Consider the following 27,184-nt stretch of genomic DNA (forward strand, 5'->3'; position numbering starts at 1 on the left):
CAGTCTCTTTCTATCACCTGTGTCCGGCCTCGTTCCATGTGGTGTTTGTTTAGGCTATGAAGTTCCTTGGAGAAGAGGCACTGTTTCAAAAGTGGCTGGCATGTTAATGTCTCAGTCAAGATTAAGAACCCAAAGCAGTGCATTCACTTTGTAGTGATATGGTGGTTTCTTGAGAAATACTTCAATTTAGACCAGCACCTGAGTCCAAGTACTTTACCTACCACTGAACATACATGACAGGGACAGCCATAGCCCAGAGAGGTTACAGGAGGTGGTGCTGTTTAAATTGCACATGTATATACAGAGAATCTGAGGGCTCAGGCAATAAATTACCTCTTCTTGCCCATGCTGGAAGTCCAGGTCAGAATCTGTAACCAGCAGTCACTCTTCAGAAATGTCATTGGTAGGAAAAATTACATCTTTGATGTTTTAAACAGCAGTTCATCCTCTCAGCACTGCTGACTTCTGTACTTCCTCTAATTATTATTATTGTTGTTATTGTTATAATTATTTCACTTAATTAGATCAGACTTACTCTTTCCTCCCCAGAAGTCCTTTTCTTTGGTTCTTCAGGACTCATCTTTTTCTTCAGTACTTTGGGACTGACCTTCTTTGGCACTCTAGAAATAAGGAAGGAACATATTCTTCAGACTACCTTCTGATAAAAATTTTTATTTTCATGCACATGAGGCTTCCTCACAGATAATGAATATTGTGCGTTTTTTTATGAAGAGTAGGACCTACAGGAAAGGTATTTACCATCCTCATTTGCATCTGAGTAACCATTTCTTCTTTCATCTGATGAAATTTTGAATGTACTCTTGCACTTGTCTTCAAATGTAAATAGAAGTGGTATGATTCACTACATACAATTTCATATGTCTAAAATTAGACATCTATTTGAAATCAGCTGAATTTATGAGTTATCATTCAAGGCACAATCAATTGAAACAAGACTCTTCTCCTTACATGTTTTTCTAAGTGTTTTGAGTAGGATGAATGGCTTCATATGCTTCTATGTGTGTGATAAGCATTCTCCGAAAGTGATGCAAAAAAAAGTTGCATGCAATTATGAGACTTACTATTGTTTTAAAGTAATTCATATGGTCACACAGCTTCTACCTGACAGCATATATGCATGGAATTCCAAACCTGCATGGAGATGGCTGCATGTATGTAGTGAAACCTAGTGTGCACCAGCAAAGATCTCATAGAGGAGTGCACCTCTGCTTACTTTCGTGCTCTCAGTTCTTGCTATAAGCAGTACTGCTGTGAAAGCACAGGATTATCTGCTTTGCTGTGACACTTGCTAGATATGAGTTGAGTAATAAAAGCCACAATCCAGCCTACAGACAACCCTCCAAAAATTCCCAACAATATCTACTGCTCTACAGTTCTTCATTAGCCCTAGGTACTACATTCTATAACCAGGAAAATCCCAATTTGACTGCACAGACACAAAACAGCATTTTAACTGCAGAGGGCATGAAAGAGCTACTGAATAGCATGGTGTTTTACTTACAAGGCATTACTTGCAAGATAATATTCTATAAGTTTGATTTCTTCCACACTGAATATTTACATTATCTCATTTTAAGCCCTGAAAGATCCTCTGAGGGATCCATCAGATTGCTTTCTTGAGGAAAAATACAAACCTGAAGAACGTACATTTCCAGATTCACTCTAGAGGATATTTCTTGTGATAATCATGGACTAGAAATCATTTTGTTATTGTCACTGAATCTAATGGATGTCAAATCTTACTGAGATTTTGTTTCCCATTTTATTTTACACTCAAAAAACGTGTTTTTTAATGTGCACAGAAGACTGCTAATGTAGGATGAGCGGACATTTACCTGTTTAATGCCACTTTGAAAGCCTTCAGCCATTCATTTACACTTACTAGAGTCACTGATCACATCCATCATAGTACAATGCAGCTATTTTCTAAAATTTTTCTGGTGCATATAAGGCTTTCATCAAATTGGATTTCAGATTAAAATATATATATATAAAAATTAAAGAGTTGAGTTCTTTCACTATAGTATAAATTATCATTCATAACAGCAGTTGAAGATTCCTAATTTGAGCACAGAATTGTCCAGAACTTGCCCATTTGGGCTACATTTTAGGTTTTTCTGGAAATCTGAAGCAAATCTCACTCAGGGTGTATTTTCTCAGGAATGAAATAGGTCTGCAAAAACCGCTACCAAGAATCCAGCCCGGGGCAGGTAGGCGTTGGCAGAAGCAGCCCCAGACAGTAACAAACCACTCTGCCATCCTCCACCCACACAGCCTGATTAACATGGATCCCAATTTTTCCATTCACCCACATGCTAAGCGTGTTTTCCAGCTGCCTCTGTAAGTCACACCATTGTTATTCACTCTGCAGTCATTTGCGCTGATACGGGTCCAACACCGTGCTCAGTGTTTTTTCAGCCTATCTCAATGCCTCAGGCTATCACTGCTGGGCACCAGTGAAGATGGAAAGCACAATACTGGTTATTCCTCTACTTCTCCTTAGTCAACTTGAAGTTTTGATAAAATATTGATGGTGGCCACAGGAGGGTGCAGTGCTGCCACGGTAATGCCCATTCTTACACTGACTAACCGTAAGTAGCCATGCTTGTGGTGTAGCAAAGTTTTGGACAAATCCTGCGCATTCCACTCAGTAGAGCTGCCTACACAAAGGTGCACAATGGAAAGCAGGATTAAATAAATACAAAGTCAGTGAAGCCAATTGATTTAAATAATAAGAACAAACCCCAAACCCAAGAAGTAATATGCCTTTTGTGCTGAGCACTCAGGGCATTTTGCAGCTTTTCTTGAAATAGGAATAGGAATACTTCTTTGATCTGCTGCAAACAGCCACTCCCAGAAGGAGTGAGAGACACCTCGTTTTCTTCCTTCCTTTTCTTATCCTGACCTACCAGTCTGGAATGCAGTTCACCTCTGAGCATTTTCAGATGTATCATTTTCAGAGAGGCTTGCATGTCACAACACACAACCAGGGTTTACTTCACTGCTTACAAAGGCTGCACATGACAGCCCAACAGAGGGGCCATATACTGTACTGACCCTCCCTTGCTTCACCTACATACACCGTTGTCTGCGGAAGGGGCATAACAGTGTTAGAACAACAAATACTCATCTTGCCCTCAACATAGGAAGCATCCAAGACTGCAAAGTTACAAATCTAGTGGCCCACAGTGCAGCCAAGAGGCAGTCTAGGCTGATCCATGCTTGCATGGCTGAAGACCTCTATGTCTCTAGAACGTTTTGCAACAGGAATCCTGACGTACATCCTTCCCCAAAGCTGTCCCGCCTGGTGATTGGTGAAAGCTAATCACTTCTTGCAGGGCTAGTTTCCAGCAAGATAAAAGTTTTTCAGCTTCCTCAAGTGACCTGCTACACAGCAGCCCAACTCTAAGTGCTAGCAGGAGAGAGGGACAAAACTGTGTCCAGAAGAGGCCAAGAGTTTTTCCAGTCCTGCAGGCTAGCTTAAACCACACACAAAACCATCCTTTTTAGGCTTATTGTGCTGTCACTGCATTCAGAGTGAGCCTTCAGAGACTTTGAACTCTGAACAGCACTTAGACAGAAGTGCCCCTATAGCCCCATGTGCCATAGGCCTATGCTTAAGCTGGAGTCACAACTAAGCTCCTGAATATAGTTGGCATTAATCAAGACCATAATGTTTCCCCCACCAAACGGCAAGGGAGTTCAGCACAGCATAAATACACACTTAAAACTACAGCACAATAATAATAATAGTAATAAACCCCCAGCATAACCAGCACAGTTATGTGTGAGTTAGCTGAAGATGGCTGGAGGGAGGAGATGCCACACATTCTTGAGTGCACTGCAAGGAACTTTCAGTCCCATCGACTTCAATGGGGCTTCAATCAGGCTGTGCCTCTGCTGTGGAAAGGAACTGCTTAACACAGCATCGTGGGGTTCCTCTGCTTTTGTCTCTGAGCAACTCCTGGCAAAGCCACTGGTTAGTAAGTGAAAACACACTTTTTTCCAGTCACCAGGGCTGCAAGCTGTACCTGGACTTGGCTTCTTTTCATTTTTGTTGTTGCTGCCATTCAGATGGATTTGCAAATCTGGCTCCTTGACTAGGTGGGGACTTCACAAACCCAAGTCCAGCTACTGAAGCTGGGGAGGGAAAGTCCTGACCTTGGAGCAGATCATTCCCCCTCCAGCGGGACTCCTCTGCTTGCAGCTTCACTCCAGCTAATAAGAGGCATTGAGTGTCAGCCGAGCAGCTGCCATGCAGGAGGTCTGTCCCTCCGGGCAGCTGCTGCTCATCTGCCTGCAGCTGGCAGCGGAAGTGACATCTGTTCTCGGTCCCAGCTGTGAGCAGCGTGGAGGTGCCAAAGCTCAAATGCCTCAGTTCTCAGTCCAGGAGCGAGGAAGGGTTTCTGATGCCAGACCACGGCCTGGCTTGCCGTGGAAGGGAGGGGGGCGGAGATCGTCTCCTTCAACGATGGTGGGCTGGGAGGAATGAAAAGAGAGCAACAAATAGCAAATAGGGAGAGAAAGAACAAGTAACAGAAGTAGGGGAAAGGATTGGGGAAGAGCACAGGAGAAGACAGGAACGGCTGAAATGAAAAGGAAACATGAAATTTGAAGTGACAGGGCCAGTCTGAGGCAAGGAAACAAAAGGAAGGAGGCAAAATAATGAAAGAGATGCAGAAGTACAAATAATGCAGAAACAAATAACTATCCAAGGGAGGGGTTTATCTAAAATGGCTGCTGAATAGAGAAATACCTCATTGAGTTGCCATCTCAGGTGCTACTGTGCCTGGGAGGCTTTTTTGCCCACAGCCCATAGCATGGATGCCATCCAGGGAGCCTCCCCTGCAGATTTTGCCATCTGGAGAAGCTCTGGTATATTCTCTTTTGCCTCCTTGCTTCTCCATCTTATTTAAATTCACCTCACTTTTTCCTTGTCCAAGTCTTCTACTCTCTCATTTATCTTTGTAACTGTGTTATAATTCAGTGTTATGTCATTTTAACTGAGTTATCATTTCAGTTTCTGAGAGAGGACTATGTACAGGATGGAGGACATGATCTGTTTCAAGCTAAAGATTGAAAAGCATACTTAATTAACTTGGGAATAAATATATTAAGAAATGGCACTTTGCTCCCCAGGTTGGTGTATACAAGCCAAGTGTTTTCTATCATAAACACATTTTCACAGTTGGGACTGTTTCCTTAGCACAGGTGCTGAAATTGTGGTTTTTTTTTTCAGATCTGAAAACTAATTGAGTATTCCTGGAAGAAATAACCAAGGAAAATGTATATTCCACAAGTGCTTTATAGCCCTGTCAATCAAAACCAACTTACACTTGGAAAAACGCATTGTCAGTGACTGCTGCTTTCCCTCAGTGCTTGCCAGAAGCACAAGACAAACTAAATTGTGGTAAACAACCAGGCTGAGGAATGGGCTGAGGGATACAGAGATTGTAAAGATTTGCTAGTCTGAAGTTGAAAGTGCAGGCACTTGGGGGCACAAAGATTTGAAACCATTTTGATACTTTGCCTTGATATTTCATGGTAGACACCCAGAGTTGGGGCATCTGTCCTCAAGCTGGGGCCATTAGAACTTATCCAAAACTAGGTGCAAAAGATTGGATTGACTGAGTGGGGCAGAGATAATGAAAGCAGTTTCTTAGTTTCTCAGAATGCAGCTCATCAAGATTGGCTTTAAATAGTGTGTAGTTAAACGTCCTTCCATATCACAATTATATATTTCTGTAAGATAAAGATATAAATATATTAGTATTTCATAACAGACTTTATCAATGGGAACCCTTAAAGATATTATTCTTTTTACAAGTCTCAGCAGCTTTCTCTGTTTCAGTCAGAATTATCTGTGGTTTTAATAAGTGATCTTTGAAACAAATGAGGAAATTCCTCTGAATACCATTCTTTCACTACCTACACAAAGAGAAAAATCAACTGTCTACTAATCTTTGCATCTTCATTAATCAATCTAATAACTAAATACTTCTTTATTTTTTCCCCAGTCAGGCAGGAATAAGACTAATGCATCTGTCACATGGATCAGAAAGAATAATCTGAAGTCTTAAAAAACTTAAGGTTGAGGCACTACTAATACTCTGAAGGGCTCGATTCATCCCTTAACACAGTTTTTACAACTAGCAGCCATTTTTATGTCAGAAGCATCAGGCCAGTTGCACTGGGTAGCTCTTGCCCAGAATTCTGGCTCATCCAGGAATATCTTAACAGGAACAAAGGGGAGCATGCATTGTCTGCACATGTTGGTGGATGCTTGTAAGATGAACTAGCATTTGTCAGATTAAAATTGTGGATGAAGAAGGAGACATGAGGTAAAAATGCTTTTGCATATCCAGAAGTAAATGTGCTTTTCTGCAAAAGTAAATCCTGAACAAAAAGCAGTGACCAGTAGTAAATGTCCAAGACAGGGAGAACAGAGCAAACGAACTAAGACCTCCAAGACAGGAAAAGTAGCTCAGAAAGTGCTAAGCAGTAATGGGGAATCTTATGAGCCTTTGGAAGCTTCTGTTTGGATGACACCTAAAACACCACTGTGGGGCTGATGAAGATCTGGCATCAACTAGAAATACATACCTGAATGAACCAAAAGCTTCAAGGCATCCAGAGGCACTTTCTGTTTTGCAGCCTGAGTTAGTTATCAAGATGAGCTAAAAGCTTCATTGTGATATTTTAAAGTCAACTGGAGTTATGGCACAGATTACAATAGTGTAACAATTCGCTTTGTTTCTCTTTGCTCTTCAGTTTGTTTTTGGCGTGGGTCAGTTTTGGTTTTAATTTCACCATATTTTATCCTTTTCATTCAGCCTTTTTAGAGGGCCATCAAGCCATCTTGTTTAAGTTAGGTAGCCTGGAAAGGTGAAGAAAAAAAGATTGTAACTAGAAGTTCTTCCATCTACTGATCTAAGATAAATGAAGGACTTTAGTTTTGAGATTTTTACATGAAGTGGGTTAGTTTCAATATACAAATATAATTCACTCAATTTGCAGTTATGAAAAGGACTTCTAGGGCCATATTTTGTATTCTCTTTTCTGATGAACACTGCCCAAAGAACACTAATTAGAGTGCTTGAGGAGTAAGGTAAGCAAGGCTGGCAGAGTCTGAGCTTTTATTTACTCTGTGTTATCTCTGTTCAAATGTTCAAAGCAATATGGGTGGTGACTGATTCACTAGTTAAATTCAAAACAGCATGTGTGTACAAAAGACTGCCAAGCTTCTCATGTATATTGCTATTTGTGAGAAACTATGCACAGACAAAAAGCAATCAACCCATTTCTTAATTTCATTTTATATCTTTATTCCCATTGTAGTATTAACAATCATCCCAAAACCCATTTAAATTTGGTTTGGATACACAATAGCATTAATCACAGTCCAGTTTTTTTTTTTCCTACCACAGTTCTAGTATTTCGTGATCTAGTTTAGTAGCTCCATTGGTGTATTTGCTTCCAGAAAAAAATGGGTTTCTCAGTGTTTGTACATTATTTAAAAAGACTGTTAAAGATTTTAAAAAAAGTAACACAAGGATTAGCACTCATTAATAAAACTCATTATCTCCCATTTCAGATTAGTACTAAGTATGTTTGATAATCCAAAACATGCTTTCCGTTGCACATTATCTGTTCTCTTCTTAAAATAAGTCCATAAACAACCATAATACAATTTCTCATTACAGCAGTTCATTACAGTAACTTTCAAATTGGATTGAAATCCTTTTAAAAGAATGAGGTAAGTAAAACAACCCACAAAGTAAAAGGTTCTGTTTAAGCATACGACAATTTGCACACCAATGCTAAGGAAGCACCACAATGTAGAAATTAGAGTGGAAAACAGCAAGAATTTTCTAAATTGCATTGCTTATTATTTGAGGAAAACATATCACAGATTGTATGTATTCTAATCTTCAAGTGAAGAGGAATCGCAAAATACAGAGATATCTCTCATTGTGTCCTTTAAAAGCCTGTGAGACAAATTCCTTCATCAAATTTATTAATGTAAAAGACAATTAAGAAAATGATTTGTGAAAGCTGTCCTGCTAAATTATGAATACCAATAATAAATTCTTTAGTTCTTCATTTACTTGCATACTATGCATATATGAATACATATATTAATAAAATATGCCTATTGTATAGCCTGTTGTATACACTGAGCTAATATGAATGCTCACATTGTACAATGTCAGACGACAGATTATTAATCAAAGTCAAGAGAAAAGAGAAGCAAAGAAGAAAGCAGATGATGCATGAGAACTTTGTTGATTGTTTTAGGATGACTTGTGTGTGGAAGAAAATGGGGGCTTTGGATGCAGAACAGTCAGCCAACAACTTTTTATTGTGCAGTAAAGGAAGTTTGGGATTAACATCAGCTTCTGAAATGGATTTAAAATCAAGATATACTCAGGGAAGGGGACCAAACACAGATCATGCTATTCTATATTTTGTCTGAGCACCACAGGGTGTGGAAGATAGTGGGAGTAAGGGGAGGAATGCTGGTTTCACAGGGAAACTTGCTGAACTGACAGTGCTTTTGCTCAGGACAGCCTGAATGGGGGACTCACTGGATGCTTCTGGTGGGGATATTCTCGAAGACCTTATTCCAGTCATGGCAGGTACAAGACACTAACTTAGCCTCTTCATAAGTTGGAGGAAAGCTTAAATCCCTGAATCTGATCCATAGAGAGTGCCAGGTGTTTTCAGGGACTGTCCACTTTTTGTATTGCTATTAGTGGTTGCGATACCTGGAGATACTCTATGGAATAACCATTCACCATTTCACCTTCCTGTCCCACCTTTCCACACTTGTATGTCAATGTAGCACATATCTGAACTCATCACACTTAGTTTTCTTCACCAGTACTTAATACACACACATGCTAACCAGCGAGAGAGGAAAATCGTGTTCTTCTGGATAAGCTAACAGAACCTTCCTATTTCTCCATTACCTACAGAGTGGATTCTGAAACTTTTTTCAGTCTTAACCCTTTTCCTTTAAGCATGCACACACACATACATGCATACACATACATACACATGCAAACACAAAGGGTATACATAATACGGTACTCACTGGAGCTAGTTCTGAATAATGGCACAGGGCTACTGGGAGAAATGTAGCAGTAAGGAGCACTACAGCTAGAGGATACTGCATCTGCAAAACTAGGGGTTAGCATCTTGCTGTTCCCATGCATATCTTTTCTTTGTTTGGAGGTTACCTTTGTTCCATGGAGGACAGGGACATGACCCTTCAAATACTTCTTGCAATATCGTTTCTGCGGCTGTCAGGAAGGCTACACTACATAATGAACTCTACGGTCAATAATAGATACAGAAGCACATTTAAAATAATTTAAAGTAAAGAAGATGAGCTGTGCTTTGGGATTATTTTTATCTTAAATTTAATTCATGCAGTCCTAGAGTACAACACACATGGGTTAAAGACAACTCTGCATGAATGCTTGGGTGTCACCAGTACACCTTTTCAAATGATCATATACAATGACAGAATGGTTAGGGTTGGAAAGGACCTTAAGATCATCTAGTTCCAACCCCTCTGCCATGGTCAGGGACACCTGACACTAGACCATGTCACCCAAGACTTCATCCAACCTGGCCTTGAACACTATCAGGGATGGAACATTTACCTCATAAAAACATTCAGTACCATTCCTCACAGTATGTACCCAGTGTATCTCAGAATTATTTATTTGCCATTTTACACTTTACACATACTATCAGACTTGCATTTTAAGTATCAAAAATACATTGTAAAAAGATCTTAATAGCAAATGTCATAAATCCAGAGCTTTCATCAAAGGGTAAAATGATTCAAGACCTTTGGTGAATGGATGAGAAAAAAGAAACATTTGCAAAAGCTACACAGGATTTATAGTCTTATGCTACCAACAGCTGGCCAATCAGCTCTGGGTTTCTGTCCATTATTAATGCCAGGATAAGAGCAGCAGCAGAATTTACTGTCTCCTGAAGCAGCAAACAGTCCTAGGGAAAGAAAAAAGGAAGTGAGGAAAACAATACTATTACAAAAATGGAAAAGGTATATATTTAAAATCAGTTTTCAAGTTTGCAAAATTACCATTGTTGAAAAAAAAAAACCAACCAAATTTGTACTTATTAGAAGAAGAGCTTCTAAAACTTACATTTTAAGGAAACACAATTCCATAGTAATATCCATTTTCCAGTCTCCATGATGATTTAGCAAGCAAAATTATGTTTTAAGGAATGTATTTTAACTGCTAGAACTAATGCCATCTACCCAGAGACCTCTAAAACAGAAGCGTGATTCTGTCACTTCCTTCCTAACTGATTTTTAAGATCTAAAATGTAGTAAAAAAATTGGGTTTGAAAACATTGGAACAAAATGGATTTAATTGGGTAACATAGCTAAAGACCTGTAACTTCAAGCACCTACTGAACCCTCTCTGAAGTCTACAAACTACTTAAACTCACACAGACATTTAAGCACTGGGACTTCAGTAGTGTAGGCTGATCTTTGTATCAAGTGACTTCAAAGAGTAGTCTGGTTTTGATAGGCAAGTATAGAGACCAACACAGGAAAAAGTAATAAAATGTGACTGATTCTGTGCTGCTAACTGAGCACTCCAACTCACATTTGAAAGAGCCCTTTGTCAAATTGCCAAGTTTTCCTAATTGCAGCAACTATAAAAGGCTGGCCTCTTGTGACCAGTAACGTTTTCAATTGCACACTGGGAAAATAGCAATAGGTGCAGGCAGGCAAGGACACATCCCCAGAGAAGGAAATAGGAGAGAACAATTTCTGTGAAGCAACAGAGGAAAAGAAAGGTCTACAGAACTGTGGAGAGAATCTAGACGTTTTTCAAATACATAAGGGCAGCTACAAAGAGAAAGCAAGAGCTGTTCTCCATGATGAGTAAAACTGGAAGCAACAGACTTAACAGAACTTAAACTGGGTAATAAAATGTCAGGAAAGTTGTTTTAACAGTAGGGACTGGTATACAATAGAGCAGATTATTGGACAGATGAAGGAAACTTATCATTAGGGTCCTGCAACATGCGACCTGTTTACATGTAAAACAGGGTGCAAGTACAGCTTCCTGCCTGGGGCAGAAGGATGGAGCAGTTTGATTCTATATTTTTCACCATTATTTTTCTAAGACATTGGATCAAGGAAGAATTTGTATAGGATGTTTAAGAAACTTGGAGTAATGGAGAAAGAGGAAATGGTTTCAACAACTTATACAAAACTAGAACTTTTAAACTGCTTTTTTAAGGACTAAGGCTACTCATGAAGAGGCCCGCCTATTCAGCTAACATAGAGGGGAGCTGAAGACTAAGAAGTTGCGGTTGAAGGAAAAACTGAAAGGGAAAAGTGTCCCTGGAACACTCTTTGTTGAAGTATAGCCAGAGAAAATGATCAGAGGGCTAGATCACCTCTCCCATGAGGAAAGGCTGAGAGAGTTGGGCTTCTTCAGCCTGGAAAAAAATGCTTAAGGGGGGACTATAAGAAAGACGGTGAGAGACTTTTTAGCAAGGCCTGCTGCGATAGGACTAGGGGTAATGATTTTAAACTAAAAGAGGGGAAATTCAGAGTAGATATAAAGAAGAAATGTTTTATTAGGGTGGTGAGACATCAGAACAGGTTGCCCAGAGAGATGGTGGATGTGCCATCCCTGGAAGCATTCAAGGTCAAATTGATGGGGCTCTGAGCAACCTGATCTAGTTGAAGATGTCCCTGCTCATTGCAGGGAATTGAAGTAAAGGACCTTTAACGGTCCCCTTCAACCCAAACTGTTCTGTGATTCTATTATGCTCTTACTAACTTTGTGCTATACGTAAATCACAGGAAGTGTGCCAGAGAGGTAAGAAGATAGAATTAGAAATTTATAGTTTATACCACGTTCCTTTATAAGTCCTGAATAAATTATATTTGTATTTCAAAGAATTTTGTCATAAAAATCATCAAATAAGTAAGGTGTCACTGTTTGTAACCCCCCAAAAGATTACACTCTCCACAAATTCATGTAATATATATTCTATTATGCAGTAAAAATATTTATCAGTGTTTGAAAAAATTGTCCTAAAGATGTTCACCACAGCTGTGTCTTGCTGCTCACAAAGTGACACTTCCTTCTGCTAAGAAAGGCGTGCACAGGTGTATGTACTCAGGTCCTGCTCCCTCAAAACCTTTTGTCAGAGACTGAGGATGCAAAGAAGAACTCAAGAATCCACTACTCCAGTTTGGCAAAAGTTTTGCTCCTCGTTCCTCATGGGTATACGCTGCTGTGTAATGTACAAGGAGAGCGGAAGTCACGTGCAAACACTCACTTGGGCAGCAAATGCTGCAGTTGCTTTCAAGCTCTAGTGCACACTTGCTGTTCAGCAATGCCAATCTCTTTGTGCCCTCATCGCTTTTGGTGCAGTTTCTCTCAGGAAGCACTTCCCAGTTACGGACAGTACTTTCCAAATGGGCTTCCATCCATATGTAATGTTGGCTGGAGGCGTATGTTCCCTGCCTCCCCCCATTTCACAGAAAAAGAAATAAAATACACCTGGCCAGGAATGCTCTTAATGTTTCTCCCAATAAATCTTTCCACATCCTCTTTTGGTTACTGAATTCAGTGCACATTCCTTTGCACCAATAAATTATTTAAGTTTTTTAACATAAAAGGAAGCAAGAGAAAGAAATTTAACTTTCACAGGAGAGATTGAAAGTGACACCATAAGATTCCTTTAGACTGAAAAAAGCTTTTTCTAAAGCTAAACCTAAGGCTGTTGTGCTAATTTCCATGTTCTGAAGGAAAGACACCTAAAAAACTATGAGTACTATTTCTAACACAGGCAATGTGTACAGAAACTTGCACACAGAAGTGGTCTATAAAGCACACTGACATTGAGTGATGAATTGTAGTTTGCTCAAAAAGAGAAACACAAAAAGTAACCTGCACAAATTAAAATGTCTTTGCAAGTTTTACAATTACTTCATTTCTACTAGTCTGATTATTAATACTATTATTATAACCTACTGGTTCCTGTCTTTTTGAGACTCAATCAGTACAATGGCAGGTGTAAGGATTACCCCCTGTGAGTCTGTTTTTTTAGAAATAAGCAGGGGTGTATCTTTAAGTGAGTATGCATGATCTGATTCAAGGCAGCAAATGTAATAGATAGTCTTAATTCTACATGGTTACAGTTGATGGTTAAATGACATCATGCAGCATGTACTGAAGCTTTCAACAGGGCAGTCCTTTGAAGTACTTATCATTGGGGTTACTAGTTTTTAATTTATCCTATTGTTCCTTCCCAGTAATGCTGTCTCAGTCTGGTCTCAGGGTCACCTATTCTTTGACCAGCATTCAGCGCCTGGGCCTATGAGCCAGCCTCTGAGTGCAGAAGTTAGTGCCACAGAGGTCAAGTGTGTGCTGATTTCAACTGGCCTTATTCTTACAGCCGCAGTCTTACTGGAAAGAGGTAGTAAATTATGTGAAGAACTAGACTCTTCCAGGAATTTCAGAATCATTGTATAACTTTCTGAGAATCAAAACTCACTCTTATGCTAGGAATCATTACGGTAGTATCCAATGGGAATAGCCTGTGCATAATTTAGAACTTTTGTTGATCATTTCTAGTCCTTATTATGATAAAAAAAAAAGAAGAAATTCTATCAACTGAAAGAGAACACATTGTTCAAAGTGGGGGCATAACGTTGACTGACATGATGGTTAAGTTGTATCTTAAGGATTCTTTCCTCTCTTCTCAATCCTGCTGGGAATTTATTTCATTTTAGGCCGCTACTGTGCATGTGAGGGGATATTTTCAATGTGCCACAATGACACTTAAGCTTTTTCTTCAGTTAGTTATATGTAATTTGGATGCTACCAGTATTTATGAAGGATATTAAAAGAATTAAAATGACAACAATCTGGGAAAGAAAAAGAATCTTGTGGGTCTTTATTAATTTGAAGTTAAACAAATAAGTGAACACTTCAAGTCCCCCGGCTATACCCTTAAAACACCCATGTTTCTGACACTGCAATGTTATTTCTGGCAACAGTGCCGACTGCAGATGATAGTGCCTACAGGAAAGCTTCAATAAGGATGCCAGGACAAATTTCATCTACCACACCTAACCCCACTGCACATACAGGCCTCCAATCCTCTTTTATATTCAATGGCATAGCACTAAATCTTTCAAAAATCTCATTATTAGTTGCAGGAAGTCAAATAATCACGCAGAGCCAGGTCTTCACATGCCTAACTGCCTGACGTGTTTGCATATACTGTAACCACGATAAAAACCAGGATGTAAGAAAAGAACGATCAATACAAATCCTCCTGTAGCCCACAAGAGCTCTTGCACGTTACTGCCCACCCACTGCTCAGTGCTGCAGATTCCAAGTGGGGAACATACTTGAACAAGGCAGGCAGGGAGCACACACCTGTTCACACACGGGAGGCATCAAACACCAAGAGTTCCTCTGCTCACCGACTAAGTCCTTTAAGAAGACTGTGACCATTAAATAAGACTCAGAGGCAGTAATGACTTTAGTGGATTAATGCCTGAAGTTCCACATGATCAAGTGGTGTGCCATGATCCTCCCTAACCCATTGTGATATTCACTGTCTATTAATTTCATCCAGTTGACTTAAATGAGTCTCTTGTAAAAAAGAAAAAAGCAAAACCCCCTAACCGTTGCTTGGCCATTAATAAATAGAATTTTTTATTGTTTGAACAGATGATTAACTACATTTATAAGCTAAAAACAAAACTTTTACCACTTTATATTTATGTACTTTGGAAAAGAAAGTACTCAGAAACACTGCCAACCTTATAAACCATAAATCTACATAACAGCACTTTGATTCCAAAATAAAATATCCACTTTGTCTGTTATTAAATAGTAAAAGTATTCCAACATAACCATATTGTGTGATAGTTGTAACTCATACTCAGAATTTATTTGATGTAGAGTTATTGACTGTAGGGGTTTTCTGGTTTGCAGAATAAGACTGGGAATGGATACAGGGACAGAGTTAGAGTTGTGTTTGGAATATGCAATCTGATATTTTACAAATGTGCATTTGTTTAAGGAACTATGAGGATATCTGAATATTTACTGACTTTCCCCTAACGATTCATTTCCTTGCTTCAATCTGTTTAGGATTCGCACCACCCCCACCCCCCCCCCAGCTGGAACTTCACATACATGCAATTTCAATTTACATATGTACTAGTTTAGTTTAAGCACAGCTTGAAAAACAAACACTACCCTCTTTAGCTCAAAAAATAAAGCCTCTGCAGGTATTACCTCTACTTTCTACTGCGTCCCTTCAAAAGAACAAACCAGCTGTGTTCCATTATTTGCACTCTGTTTTGCTGTAATATTATTTGACTTTCCATTTAATACAGTTTTAAAAAATTAATAGAACTGTAATGTTAACCCTGATTATATGGCTGACAGGAAACCTGATTTAAAGATGCTGCTAAACTCAGGGAACAGCAGTATTGATACAGTTACATTTGCACCAGGAATGGAAGGAGGGCCAGGGCATGTGCTAGTATGCCCCTGCCCTTGCTATTCTATTGTAAGCCCGCTCCCTGGCACTTTAGCTCCTGACAGCTAACATGCTCCCAGACAATGGCTGGGCATGGTTCATGAGACAGCACAGGCCAGGGACTGCTCCCACACGACAAGCTGAATGAGGCCACCCTCTTTTGGGAAGCAAGCGCTTAGCCATATGGACATGAGGCATGCTGTGACTTTTAGCCTGAGGAAAGGAGAACCATCCCTGGCCTATTTTACTTACCAGTATAGATGTAACTGAAGTATTGCTGGGAAATGACAGTTGTGCCCTACCCAAATGCATCAGGAATGCACAGAACAACCATCAGATAAGCCACCCTGGAATAAAGCAAAAATCCCGTGTAGCTACCACATAAAACACAGCCATTTAAAAAGAAGATTAACTGCTCCATGGTCACTTTTCCCACCCAGACAAGAAGAGAGGAATGAACCACACTGCAAGACAGCACTTGGGGTGCACTGCACATTCCTGACACCTTTTGGAAAATGGCCAGATCCAGCAGTGCCCACTGCTCCCTTTCGCAGCGTGGGCCTGGGTGTACACTAGGTATGCTGGAAGGCATGAGTGGAAAAAGGCTGAAACAGTCTGCGTTCTGGCAAGCATCTTTCAAAAGAGTATGTTGGCAGTACAAGAGGAGCTGGTGTTAATTTAAAACTCCACAGGATGCTGCAATTTATACTAAGGCTATACCAGGTGCCTCTAGAACTTGCCTGATGTCACGTACTGACAGTGTTTTATTTGCACTCAGAGAAACCAAGTAGAGAATCACAGCATCATAGAATGACTGAATGGTTTGGGTTGGAAGTAGTCATCTAGTTCCAAACCCCTGCCAGAGGAGGGACGCCTTTCACTAGACCAGATTGCTCAAAGCCTCATCCAACCTGGCCTTGAACACTGCCAGGGATGAGGCAGCTACAACTTCTCTGAGCAACCTGTGCCAGTGTCTCACCACCTTTATAATACAGAATTTCTTCCTAATGTCTATTCTAAATGCTCTTTCAGCTTATAGCCATTCTCTCTTGTCCTATCACCACATGCCCTTGTAAAAAGTCCCTCTCCAGCTTTCTTATAGGCCCCCTTTAGGCACTAGAAGGCTGCTGTGAAGTCTCCCCTGAGCCTTCTCTCCTCCAGGCTGAACAAGCCCAACTCTCAGCCTCAAAAATATCCTGCCTCAAAAACCAACAATAATAAAATCTACCCTCAAACCCCTCAATACTTGACATTTTCTTCTTCAATTTATGTTTTTTATTTATAAAGATGATTTGAAGAGGGGCTGAGGTTCTTCCACTACCAGAAAACAATCGTATAACATGGTTTGGTGTTTAATCTTGCCATAAGGAATTCTCTGCTACATTCATGAAGAGGCATTTTTTTCCTACTCAAAATAAGTAGTGGCATGCATCTACACATTAAAGCAACCTCAATTTCTGTAATAGTACAAATTAATCTGAAGTCTCTTTCTTCTTAAAATGCTTCCACATCACATTTTTTAATCCATGTGCCAAAGAATCTATTGATAAGTGACATCTCATACATAATATCAATGCAGCAATTCATCTTAATAAGAAGATAGTTATGCAGATAATTCTAAAAGATAGAAGAACTATTTCTCTGAATATTTTTAAGTTTACTTTCAAGTAATACATAAATAATTAAGGTAGCATTTGAGTTCAGATAGATAGCTGGCTTCAAAATTGCGCCAGCAGGTTCATAATTGAACCTCTGCATACACAGCCCTGCTAACTTTCTAAGCTAAGAAAATGCAATCAACTCTTCATTAGTGGATACTCCTCAAAATAGAAGTAATTTAGAAATCTAGATATTTGGGATGCAATGAGGACTGATGAGTGGCGCTGGAAGAAACAAACTCACTGTTCTAATGGAGCCTAGCCGACCCCTTAGTTAATGAACTCTAATAGATCTGAGTTAATTAATTCCCTGTAGTTTAACAGCTGTACATCAATGCTACAAGCAATGCAAACCCTGATAAATTGTACATAAATATCTGATACTGTACTGCTGATCAACCATGCCTCTTACAGCTCCTCATTAGAAAATGGAGAGCCATCAACATTTAAAAGGATGGTGTGGAGACACTGAGGACAGACAAGTAAGCCTGTAAGGATTATGTCCCTAATGCTACTGCATGTATCTTTTCACCTTCGATTCACAGATTTAAAACTGAAGGTAAACATCACTCTTTTGCTAGAAAACACCCCAACAAAACACCACAAACAAACAATAACCCAAATAGGATTAATTCCTTTCTCTAGTATGAACAGAACAGACAGAATTCCCCTAAATCAACAGTTTCAGATCAGCTCCATTATCTGTGTGTCCTGCAGCATGCAGGGGACCATGGTTCAGTTCCCTTCTTTGTCTGAAGTGGTTAATCCACCTCCCAGTTTACTCTTTTTTTTTGGATTGGGGTTAAAATTCCTGTGAAGGAACACCCATTCTATGCAGAGCCATCGTATCACAACAAGACTCCAGTCTAGACACTAGTCCAGACATCTGGGAAGCATGTGAGAGCTTTGTTCTAACTTCGGCTCCAAAAATTTTTTCAGTTGATGTGAAATACTCAAATGGTGTTTGGCACAGACATGAACTCAGTGACAATGCCTCTGTCACTTGGAGGCCTAGGCTATGTATTTCCTTGTTCTTGTCTTCTCCAAGTCTTTATATTTTTTCCCCTGTAAGAAAAGTTGTTAGCATGATCATACTGAACAATCAATAAAAATTCCTGGGCCAAAAAATTCTCTGAAGCTTGTTATAAAGAGCATTTTCAGCAGATTCAGTCACTGCAGCTTAAGCAAGAGTCTTCATTCACCACTTACCACTATCTGATCAAAGCTCTTGGCAGGAGTATTCCAGTAGTGATAGTACAACCGCCTGTCAACTACCTTTCTAAGTTGTTCAACAAGCTACCTACTGCTTGAGCTAGCAGCCAGTTCTGCCACCTGTATGGGACTGGTGTAAAAACACTAGCAGGAATGAGCCATTTAACAGATGCAGTTGTCTGCAAAAGTATATGATGTGTCTGAGGTTTCTTAGAGGTGGTCTCCTAACACAGTATGGTACCAAGCAAGTCTATAATATGAAATGTATTCATGCTAATATATGTTACTCTTCTCCACCTACAGGCCCTGTGAGGTATCACTCTAGTAACCTTGTAAAACATAGCATAAGGATGTTGTGGAGAGACTCTTCATTAAGGACTGTAGTGATAAGACAGTGACATGCATGAATAGATGATCGAGATTCCCACTGTCCCTACCTACTATCCAGCAAAACCACAGCCAAGGGAATGGGCTTGGTGGAATCAGCTGGGAAACAAGACCCTCTTGAGCTTTACTCTAGTCTGCTGCTGTGAAGAGAGTGGAGAAGTGTAGAATAAGTGGGAGGTGAGGCACACGCTCGGTGGCGCGGGGCGACCTGCCCACCGGCGTCCCGGCTGGGGGTGAAATACCACTACTGTGGTCCTTTTGTCACTTACCCGGTGAGGCAGGGGGGTGAGCCCCGGGGGGGGCTCTTGCTTCTGGCGCCAAGCTCCAGGGACAGCAGCAGGTGGGGAGTTTGTACACCTGTCAAAGCGTAATGCAGGTGTCCTAAGGTGAGCTCAGGGAGGACGGAAACCTCCCGCGGAGCAGAAGGGCAAAAGCTAGCTTGATCTTGATTTTCAGTACAAATACAGACCATGAAAGCAGAGCCTCACGATCCTTCTGGCTTTCTGGGTTTTAAGCCGGAGGTGTCAGAAAAGTTACCGCAGGGATAACTGGCTTGTGGCAGCCAAGTGTTCATAGCAACGTCACTTTTTGATCCTTCGATGTTGGCTCTTCCTATGCTTGTGAAGCAGAATTCACCAAGCGTTGGATTGTTCACCCACTAATTAGGGAACGTGTGCTGGGCTTAGACCGTTGTGAGACAGGCTAATTTTACCATACTGATGATGTGTTGTTGCAATAGTAATCCTGCTCAGTATGAGAGGAACAGCAGGTTCAGACCCCCAGTGCGTGCGGTTGGCTGAGGAGCCACTGGTGCAAGGCTATCATCTGCGGGCATATGACTGAACGCCTCTAAGTCAGAATCCCGCCTAGATGCAGCAATACCACAGCTCCGCGGTGGGCTCGTGATAGCGGTCACTGGAGATTAACCCAGGAAATTAGTCTTGCTCAGGATTTAGGAGAAGGAAAACTGCTATCTTCAAACCCGGGCTGATGGAGCTCGTCCAGCATTGTATGGTCTTCCATCTAAGAGAAGGACACTCTTACAACACCTACGACCTGCAGACTTTGCTGTCACCATCCCAGCTCACTAGGCCATGGCAGTTAAACCTCAGTTGTAAAGGGTGCCGCCAGTTCTGCGCAAGCTGCGCCTCACCTAAAAACTCCCCTGTGCAGGCTGAAGGACTTGCTCTCACTTGTCGATATGAACAGGTGAGGGTCGAACTGGTAGGTGACAAGGTGCATGGGAAGCTGCAGGTCCAACCTTGCATGCGGGAGGACCAGTGCATGGGTAGCTAAACATTACTCAGGAGATGACAGTCCTGGCTGGACACTCCCTGATTGCCTAAAGCACCATTTTCAATCCAGATTTGCATATCCCACTCACCCTTGGTCATCGTGCTTGAAGTAAGCGTGGTTAAAGCCCTTCCCAAAATCTTTGCTCGTGAAGCCAAGCCATCATCAGTGGGTTAAAACTTAAACAGGGGAAGCTTTAGATTGGATATAAAGAGAAAGTTCTTTACCATGAAGGTAGTGATCCACTGGAATGGGTTGCCCAGAGAAGTTGTGAATGCTCCATCCCTGTCAGTGTTCAAGGCCAGGCTGGACAGATCCTTGGGTGATATGGTTTAGTGTGAGATGTCCCTGCCCATGGCAGGGGGGTTGGAACTAGATGATCTTAAGGTCCTTTCCAACCCTAACTATTCTATGATTCTATAATGATTTTTAGGAGGATGGAAAAAATCTTGCTATCAATATAGGAAAACTGAAATGCTCCTGACATACAAGAGACTTCCCTTTTTCTCTGACAACCAGCACTGCAAGCTGTTGAAAATCTAATACTGGACTACAGTCAAGTGAAGCTGTGGCAAATCTTTCCTCTGGATTCAGAAAGATTTGGATCAGTTGGATAGCACTAACGAATTCACATGGGAGTGGGATTTCAGCCTTCCATGCTACAACAGCATATAATAGCATTTTCCTTGGTATGTATGTGTGGTGGATACTCCGCTGCCTGCTCCACTGCGAGTCTATAAATAACTTGATGGACTGCAGTGTTAGGTTTTGCAGGCAGCCAGAAATACATAGCAGACCCACCACACATACACATAGAGAAAAAACCAGGTTAAGTAGTGCTGGCCTCCAGCAAAACATAACACCCCAATCACTGAAATCGTTTATGGGCTGTTGCACTGCACCAGGCACTGAGTGAAGATGAAGCAGTTACGGACAACTTATGGATGTACTGGACACATGGAACTAGTAGCAAAGCAAAAGCAGTTCAACAGTTTATCTGTTTTTCTATTATAAGCTGAGAAATACAGCACTTTAAATCCCAGTTTCACTCAATGACTAGTCAGAAGTAAGGAGGAAGGCAAAAATGTGTATGTGTGGAAGATGGAGAGATGTGGTGGGGGAGCAAGCTAGGAAAAAGGGGAGAAGGAGAAACGACAGAGTTAAAAGATTAAGTATGCGACTGTCTCCATCCTCAAAATACAAAAAGCATGACATTGCTAAAGCTCAGATGAGATGATATCAATGCCAGAGGCTCTATCCGATAGGCAAACTGTGTCATGCTGCCGGTTAAAAAAATAAAAACCTTCAAAGAACCGACCAGGACATTTTTATCCAGTGAAATATGGGGTCATCAGTGTAATCATGAAATTATAAGTAGGTAGGTATCACATATCTGAATGCTTCTCAAACTCTGGAGCACTGTGTCATCCTTACTTTGGATCTGACAAAACCTCCTAATGGGAAGAGATTAAAAAATACACCACTTCTTCATATAAACTTCTAGCATGAGTGAAAAAGTACATATTTTACAGTAAATTTAACACAGTATATTTTGATATTAGAGGTGTTTCCTTTCTTTCACATATTCTCTTGACAACATAGATTGGTTGTTGCATTTTTGAAGAAAAAAATGAACATAGCAGTTTGCAAACATCTAAGTTGCTAATAAGCAGTACAAGAAAAGAAAAGCTTCAGCTATCACAGTTTACAGAATTTCACATACAAATGTACAGGAGCAACTTCACGTAATTTGTGACATACAATTTGTGGTTATCAGTGTTGTACAGAAAGACTGGGCTACTTTTCAGTGACTGCCACAAAAAGGGAAGGTCTTTGGAAAGAATGAGTGATGCATTGGAACCTCCTGGGGGATGCTGAAAAACTCTGCAGAGAAAATATAAGCATTTTTTCCATTCTTTCAATTTAAACCACACTTTTGTCCCCTCCTATAGGTGTTAACATCGTATGGAATATTATGCATAATAGACAACCAGCTCTTCAAAATAATGAGAGGCTTGCTTTCATCCATTTCAATATATATATTCTGTTCAGTCATTAAAATATTCACTATACAACTCCCACGGACTATGAATAATGTGAAATACCAGCACATGGCTGCAGTAACTAATTGGTTGGAAAAATTCCTCTTTGTTACAGATAATTTATTTGAGATGGTTCAGAGGAAAAACTGTATAGCCTATGAAAAAACAAAATTCAAACTTCTCCTTTGGGGAAAGAAATAAACAAAACACAAGAAATTCCGAGGGGCAAAGTATGTGTGCACATGTGCTGGGCTATTGTTCACATCCCAGTCCTATGGCTTCCAAATTTTTAGGATGATAGTATCAGCTCGGTGGGGTAAAGGCCACGTTCCAATCTTGGTTACAGAAATACAAACCAAAGTAACAGCAGTGTTACAAGCCCCATTACTTTACAGTTGCAGGGACTGGAATTCAACATTAAACTCTTTCTTTTGCTACAGAAGACCTAATATGTAACTGTTCTTACAGAATCAAAGAATCACAGAATGGTCTGGGTTAGAAAGGACCTTAAGATCATCAAGCTCCAATCCCCCAGCCATGGGCAGGGATGCCTCACACTAGACCATGTTGATCAAGGCTCTCTCCAACCCAGCCTTGACCACTACCAGGGATGGAGCATTTACCACTTCTTTGGGCAACCTGTTCCAGTGCCTCACCACCCTCATAGTAAAGAACTTCTTCCTTATATCTAGCCTGAACTTCCCCTGTTTAAGTTTAAAGTCATTACCCTCTGTCCTATCACTACAGTCCCTGACGAAGAGTCCCTCTCCTGCAACCTTGTAGGCCCCCTTCAGATACTGGAAGGCTGCTATGAGGTCTCCACACAGCCTTCTCTTCTCCAACTGCTCTCTCAAAATTTCAAAAGCAGCTTTAAAGTAACTCAAATTTCAGTGTTTTGGGCAGTGAGACACAGTGAGTGGCTGTCCAGGAGCTTATTGGTATGCATCTGATATCACAGATTTCCCTAATTTGATACTCTTATTTAAATCTAGCTATTTGCTTGCAAGTACCTCTCAAGTCACATCATTACATCAGTCTGTTGAGGAGGGACTGACTGGAGAATACAACATAAAAAATACATGTTTAAGTTGCACACTGAAATTTGAAAACATCCTTGAATCACACCTTAACATTTAAAAATTGAATGTCCATCCTGCAACTTTCATCACTCAAATTCTATTTCTTTGACCACATCTGTGTGATGTTTGATGTCCCATCTCTGACTTCCTGTCTCCAGCTGAGGGTCTACATCCTCCTGGAAGGCAAACAATCTATGTAACTTAGAATTCCAAGACTTTTGTGTAAGGCCAAGCTAGTACACTTTCCTCCAAAAAATTAAATTACCAGACCGATGAAAAAGCATACAAAAATTAGAGAAAAAGTTACAAAGACATGTGGTGACATCTCTCCTTGGAGAGTAAAAGGAGAGGAGTCAACAGGGGAAAAACAAGTTACAACACAAGTTATTGACAAAGATGCATTCCCTTTGTCTCTCACACCAATATGAAGTTTTAATATATTAATTTTGCAGTAATTCTGATTGTTCTCAACATCCCTCTGCTCAGAACATGGACTTGTTTCTGCTCCAAAGCAGTCTTTATGCAGTAATTGACCCATTCCTGACAGTGTTCAAGGCCAGGCTGGAAGGGGCTTTGAGCAATGTGGTCTAGTGCAAGGTGTTTCTCTCCATGCCAGGAGTGCTGGAACTACATGATCATTAAGGTCCCTTCCAACCCAAACCATTCTATGATTCTGTGAATCTAGTAAGCAGGAATGGAACTTTCATTTCTTGAAAGCATGAATGGTTCTAAGAGCAAAGGCATTTTAAACACAGGTACGCTCAAATAGACTCAAACCTGCTGTGAATGGAGAATGTGATTTTGCCTCTATCTTTTCCTTTCAGGTATGTTGCCTACACAATGTTTACCTACACACGGAGACTGGGCAGTTTATCTGAGCAGCACTCTTAGGCATGCACTGAATTAATCTCTGTCCAGTATGCGCAAGGAAATAGTATTTCTAAAAAAGCTGATCCAAACTTTATTTCTCGGATGGATGGGGCTAAGGGGTATAGTATAATTTTTAAAGATAAAATTGGAATACCCTCAAGCCAGATAACTTGCTAACAGTATGACTGGAATAGCACCAAATGTCTACACGGACTACTTGCACGTGCACTTACTCGCTTTCTCAGCTGGTTTTTGCAGCCTCTACATAGCTCATGCTGTGATGGCTGTTCTGAGTCACCCCTCTGTATCCGAATCGTAGAATTGCATGAAGGAATCTCTCCTGCCACTAGCTTCTGATTAAACCACCACATAGCTGGAGGTCAGATAGCCAGTTTCAGAAAAAAAAACATTCAACTGTAAGCCAGATGACAGGAAGGCAGAAGAGGGCCCATAACTTGCCTTGTAGCTAAAACACAGAGCAGTTAGTACCATTCCTCAGGCATCACCAGTAAATCCTTATGCTTAAACTCAAACTGTATAATCCTTACAATTGTAAGGGGCCAGATGTACTTGCTTTTAGATTCTAGTTTTCTTTTAGGCTATGAGAGTCCAGCTACACCATACGGAGCTCACAGATGTTCTCTTACGTAAAATCCAGGGTATGCCAAGACAGATTTCTCTCTTTCTGCCAGCTAGTATCAGCCCCAAACATGTAACACAATAGCTTGGCTATATACAAATAAAGGTACTCAAAATGAAATATAGATACAAATGATAAAATTCTTGTAGAATAAAAAAGAAATTAGGTTTATGCTTTTTTTAAAAAAAAGCTGGTTTAAAACTTTCAGAAGCAACAGAAAGTATAAAACAAAGAAATAAAGGAATAAGTCTTGCTTTAGCAAAGGGATTAACTGTACTCCATAATTAAGATGGTTTATTAAAAATAAAACAGATTAGATATTTTGTTAGCTGTGAACACATCACTTTTTATGAGACCAGCATTCAATGTTAAGCTTACTCTTCGGGCATGTTGTATTGTTGCATAACAGAAGAGTCTGGTTTACAGCCTATGACATTTTCAATTAAATTGTTACCAAAGTTTCTTTTCAAAACATCCTAAAACCATCTTGTGCCTACTTGCAACTTTAAATACGCCTGTGACTGTCTGCAAAGGTAAGTTCAGTTCTCCCTAGTATCTTCTTGGAATAGACATTCGATTAACAAACTATTTATGACAGCATCCAAGAGCATGACTAAACACGATGTGTAAGAGTTTACCACATCACTTACTCCTCACTTTAGAATTTGGGTCATTGAAAGCTACTTGAAATCACCAGGCTAAGAACAAGTGACCAGTGCTGTTTTCATGGTGATGGGCACTACTGTTTCTCATGAGAAAGGGACCGCTATTCTTCCAAGACAGCAAGATGAAAGAGGTCTTGAAGCTTGCCTGCATGTGGAGTGATTTTGGTTTTCAGCTTGCCCTATAAAAGCTGAATATTCAGCGAAATATTACTGTCACCAATATTTAGAAGTGGTACACAAATACTGACTATTACCCACATAATTCACTTGCAGGATCTCTGGGCTATTTTAAAAGATGTCAACTGGTAATAATATTTAAAATAAACTTAAGAATAATTTAGAGGGCTTAACAAAATTGTTGGATTATTTTTGAATGTAACTGCTAAAAATGAAAGCAAGCTGCATACTAAGTAATTTTCAATCTCATTGTAATTCTGACAGCAGTTAATCATTACAGATCCTAAACAGAAGACTTTATGACTTTAAGAAGACTTTTAAAAGAAATTTTAAATTGATTTTAAAAAGTTTTGGTAAAAACTGTACTGTAGTGACAACATTTATGTTTAAGGGAAACATAGCAGCTTAATCATGTGTGGTGCTGGCCATGATATCCACAGCTATCGAGGAACTAACTCGCACAAAATAGTACAGTTACTCAAGTGAGAACACTGGATGGCACACATGAATCCAAGCACCCACTGTGTGAGCCCAGGCATTCCAGCCTGCAGAGCTGTTATGCCATTGATTTGTCTGGTTAAAAATAAGAGGAATTTAGCTCTGTCTAAGCTTTATCTACAACTAAAAATTGGTTCAGCCTCTCAAAAGAGTTAGGTGCTAGTTAAGAATGTATCGCCTGGTGCTTCAACTAGAAAGTACAACTTTGACTCTCCTTTCAGCTTCATTATTTGCTTCTAAGTTCACAGCTGCATTTAGAACTGCATATATCTTTTTTCCATGGCACTGATTTCACAGTGTTCATCTCCTCAGCCTGTATTGATTAGATGAATGTGTAGTTTGGCTTTTCATGAAGATGTTTTAAGTTTCAGCTGGACAAAAGAAGTAACCTCAAACTCCCTTTCCACTAATTCCTCTCTTGACTCAATATCTCTTTCGCCTTCAACAAACCGTATTCCCTTGTGCCTGCTCCTGGCCTCAGCTTTTACCCTGCATGTTCTGCTTCCATAAATCTGCTGTCTATGCAGCAAGCAGAACTATGTCTGCAGCAGTACTTGTGTGCCACAGCCTTATCTCTTAACACTTGTAGTCGTTCCTCAGTCACAATGTCTCCTTCATATTAAGTACTGAAGTTAACTGGTCAGGAAAGAACATTAGGAACCTATTTGCTAGGAACAAAACATTAGGAACATTTTTTGCATTAACTTTTGCTGCTGAATACATTTTTATATGCTCAAAGTGAACTTCCATTCTCCCAGGCAAACAGATCTACTAACAGAGCTACAACTTTCCTTCAAGGTCCATTAACAAAACATAAACTATCTTGTGGTTGAGGCTGTCTGTGAACTTCCTTCAGCCCAAAGATGGAACTTAAAAATCCTGACTCAGTTACTGCTTTCTGATTATTTCCTGCTGATTTCCACATATCCTTCCCTTTAACTAGATCTGACACTAGCAGAAAGAATTTCTGGAATTGTTTAGCTTAACCTTCACCTGAAAAAACAGTCCTGTCTTCATGCCTCAGTTATTTTGCTCTTCTTGTAACACTGAAGTTGCAGCACAT

At 40.2% G+C, this 27,184-nt stretch overlaps 1 protein-coding gene across 5 annotated transcripts in view; it reads right to left on the minus strand.

Annotated features, from left to right (window-relative positions):
- Positions 1 to 543: 543 nt before the first annotated feature.
- Positions 544 to 27,184, minus strand: part of CRPPA (CDP-L-ribitol pyrophosphorylase A) — a 126,032-nt gene continuing 99,391 nt past the window's right edge. For 4 of the 5 annotated variants that reach the window (XM_031052585.2, XM_031052586.2, XM_031052587.2 and 1 more), the window contains one exon: positions 7,356 to 10,047. In XM_031052585.2, coding sequence (XP_030908445.2) covers positions 9,943 to 10,047 — 105 coding nt within the window. In that variant the 3' untranslated portion in view covers positions 7,356 to 9,942. Of the gene's footprint in view, positions 621 to 7,355; positions 10,048 to 27,184 lie in introns of those variants that run through there. The other variant, XM_034069503.1, reaches the window with a different exon arrangement.

The sequence above is a fragment of the Melopsittacus undulatus genome, chromosome 1 (assembly GCF_012275295.1).
Source record: "Melopsittacus undulatus isolate bMelUnd1 chromosome 1, bMelUnd1.mat.Z, whole genome shotgun sequence".
NCBI lineage: Eukaryota > Metazoa > Chordata > Aves > Psittaciformes > Psittaculidae > Melopsittacus > Melopsittacus undulatus.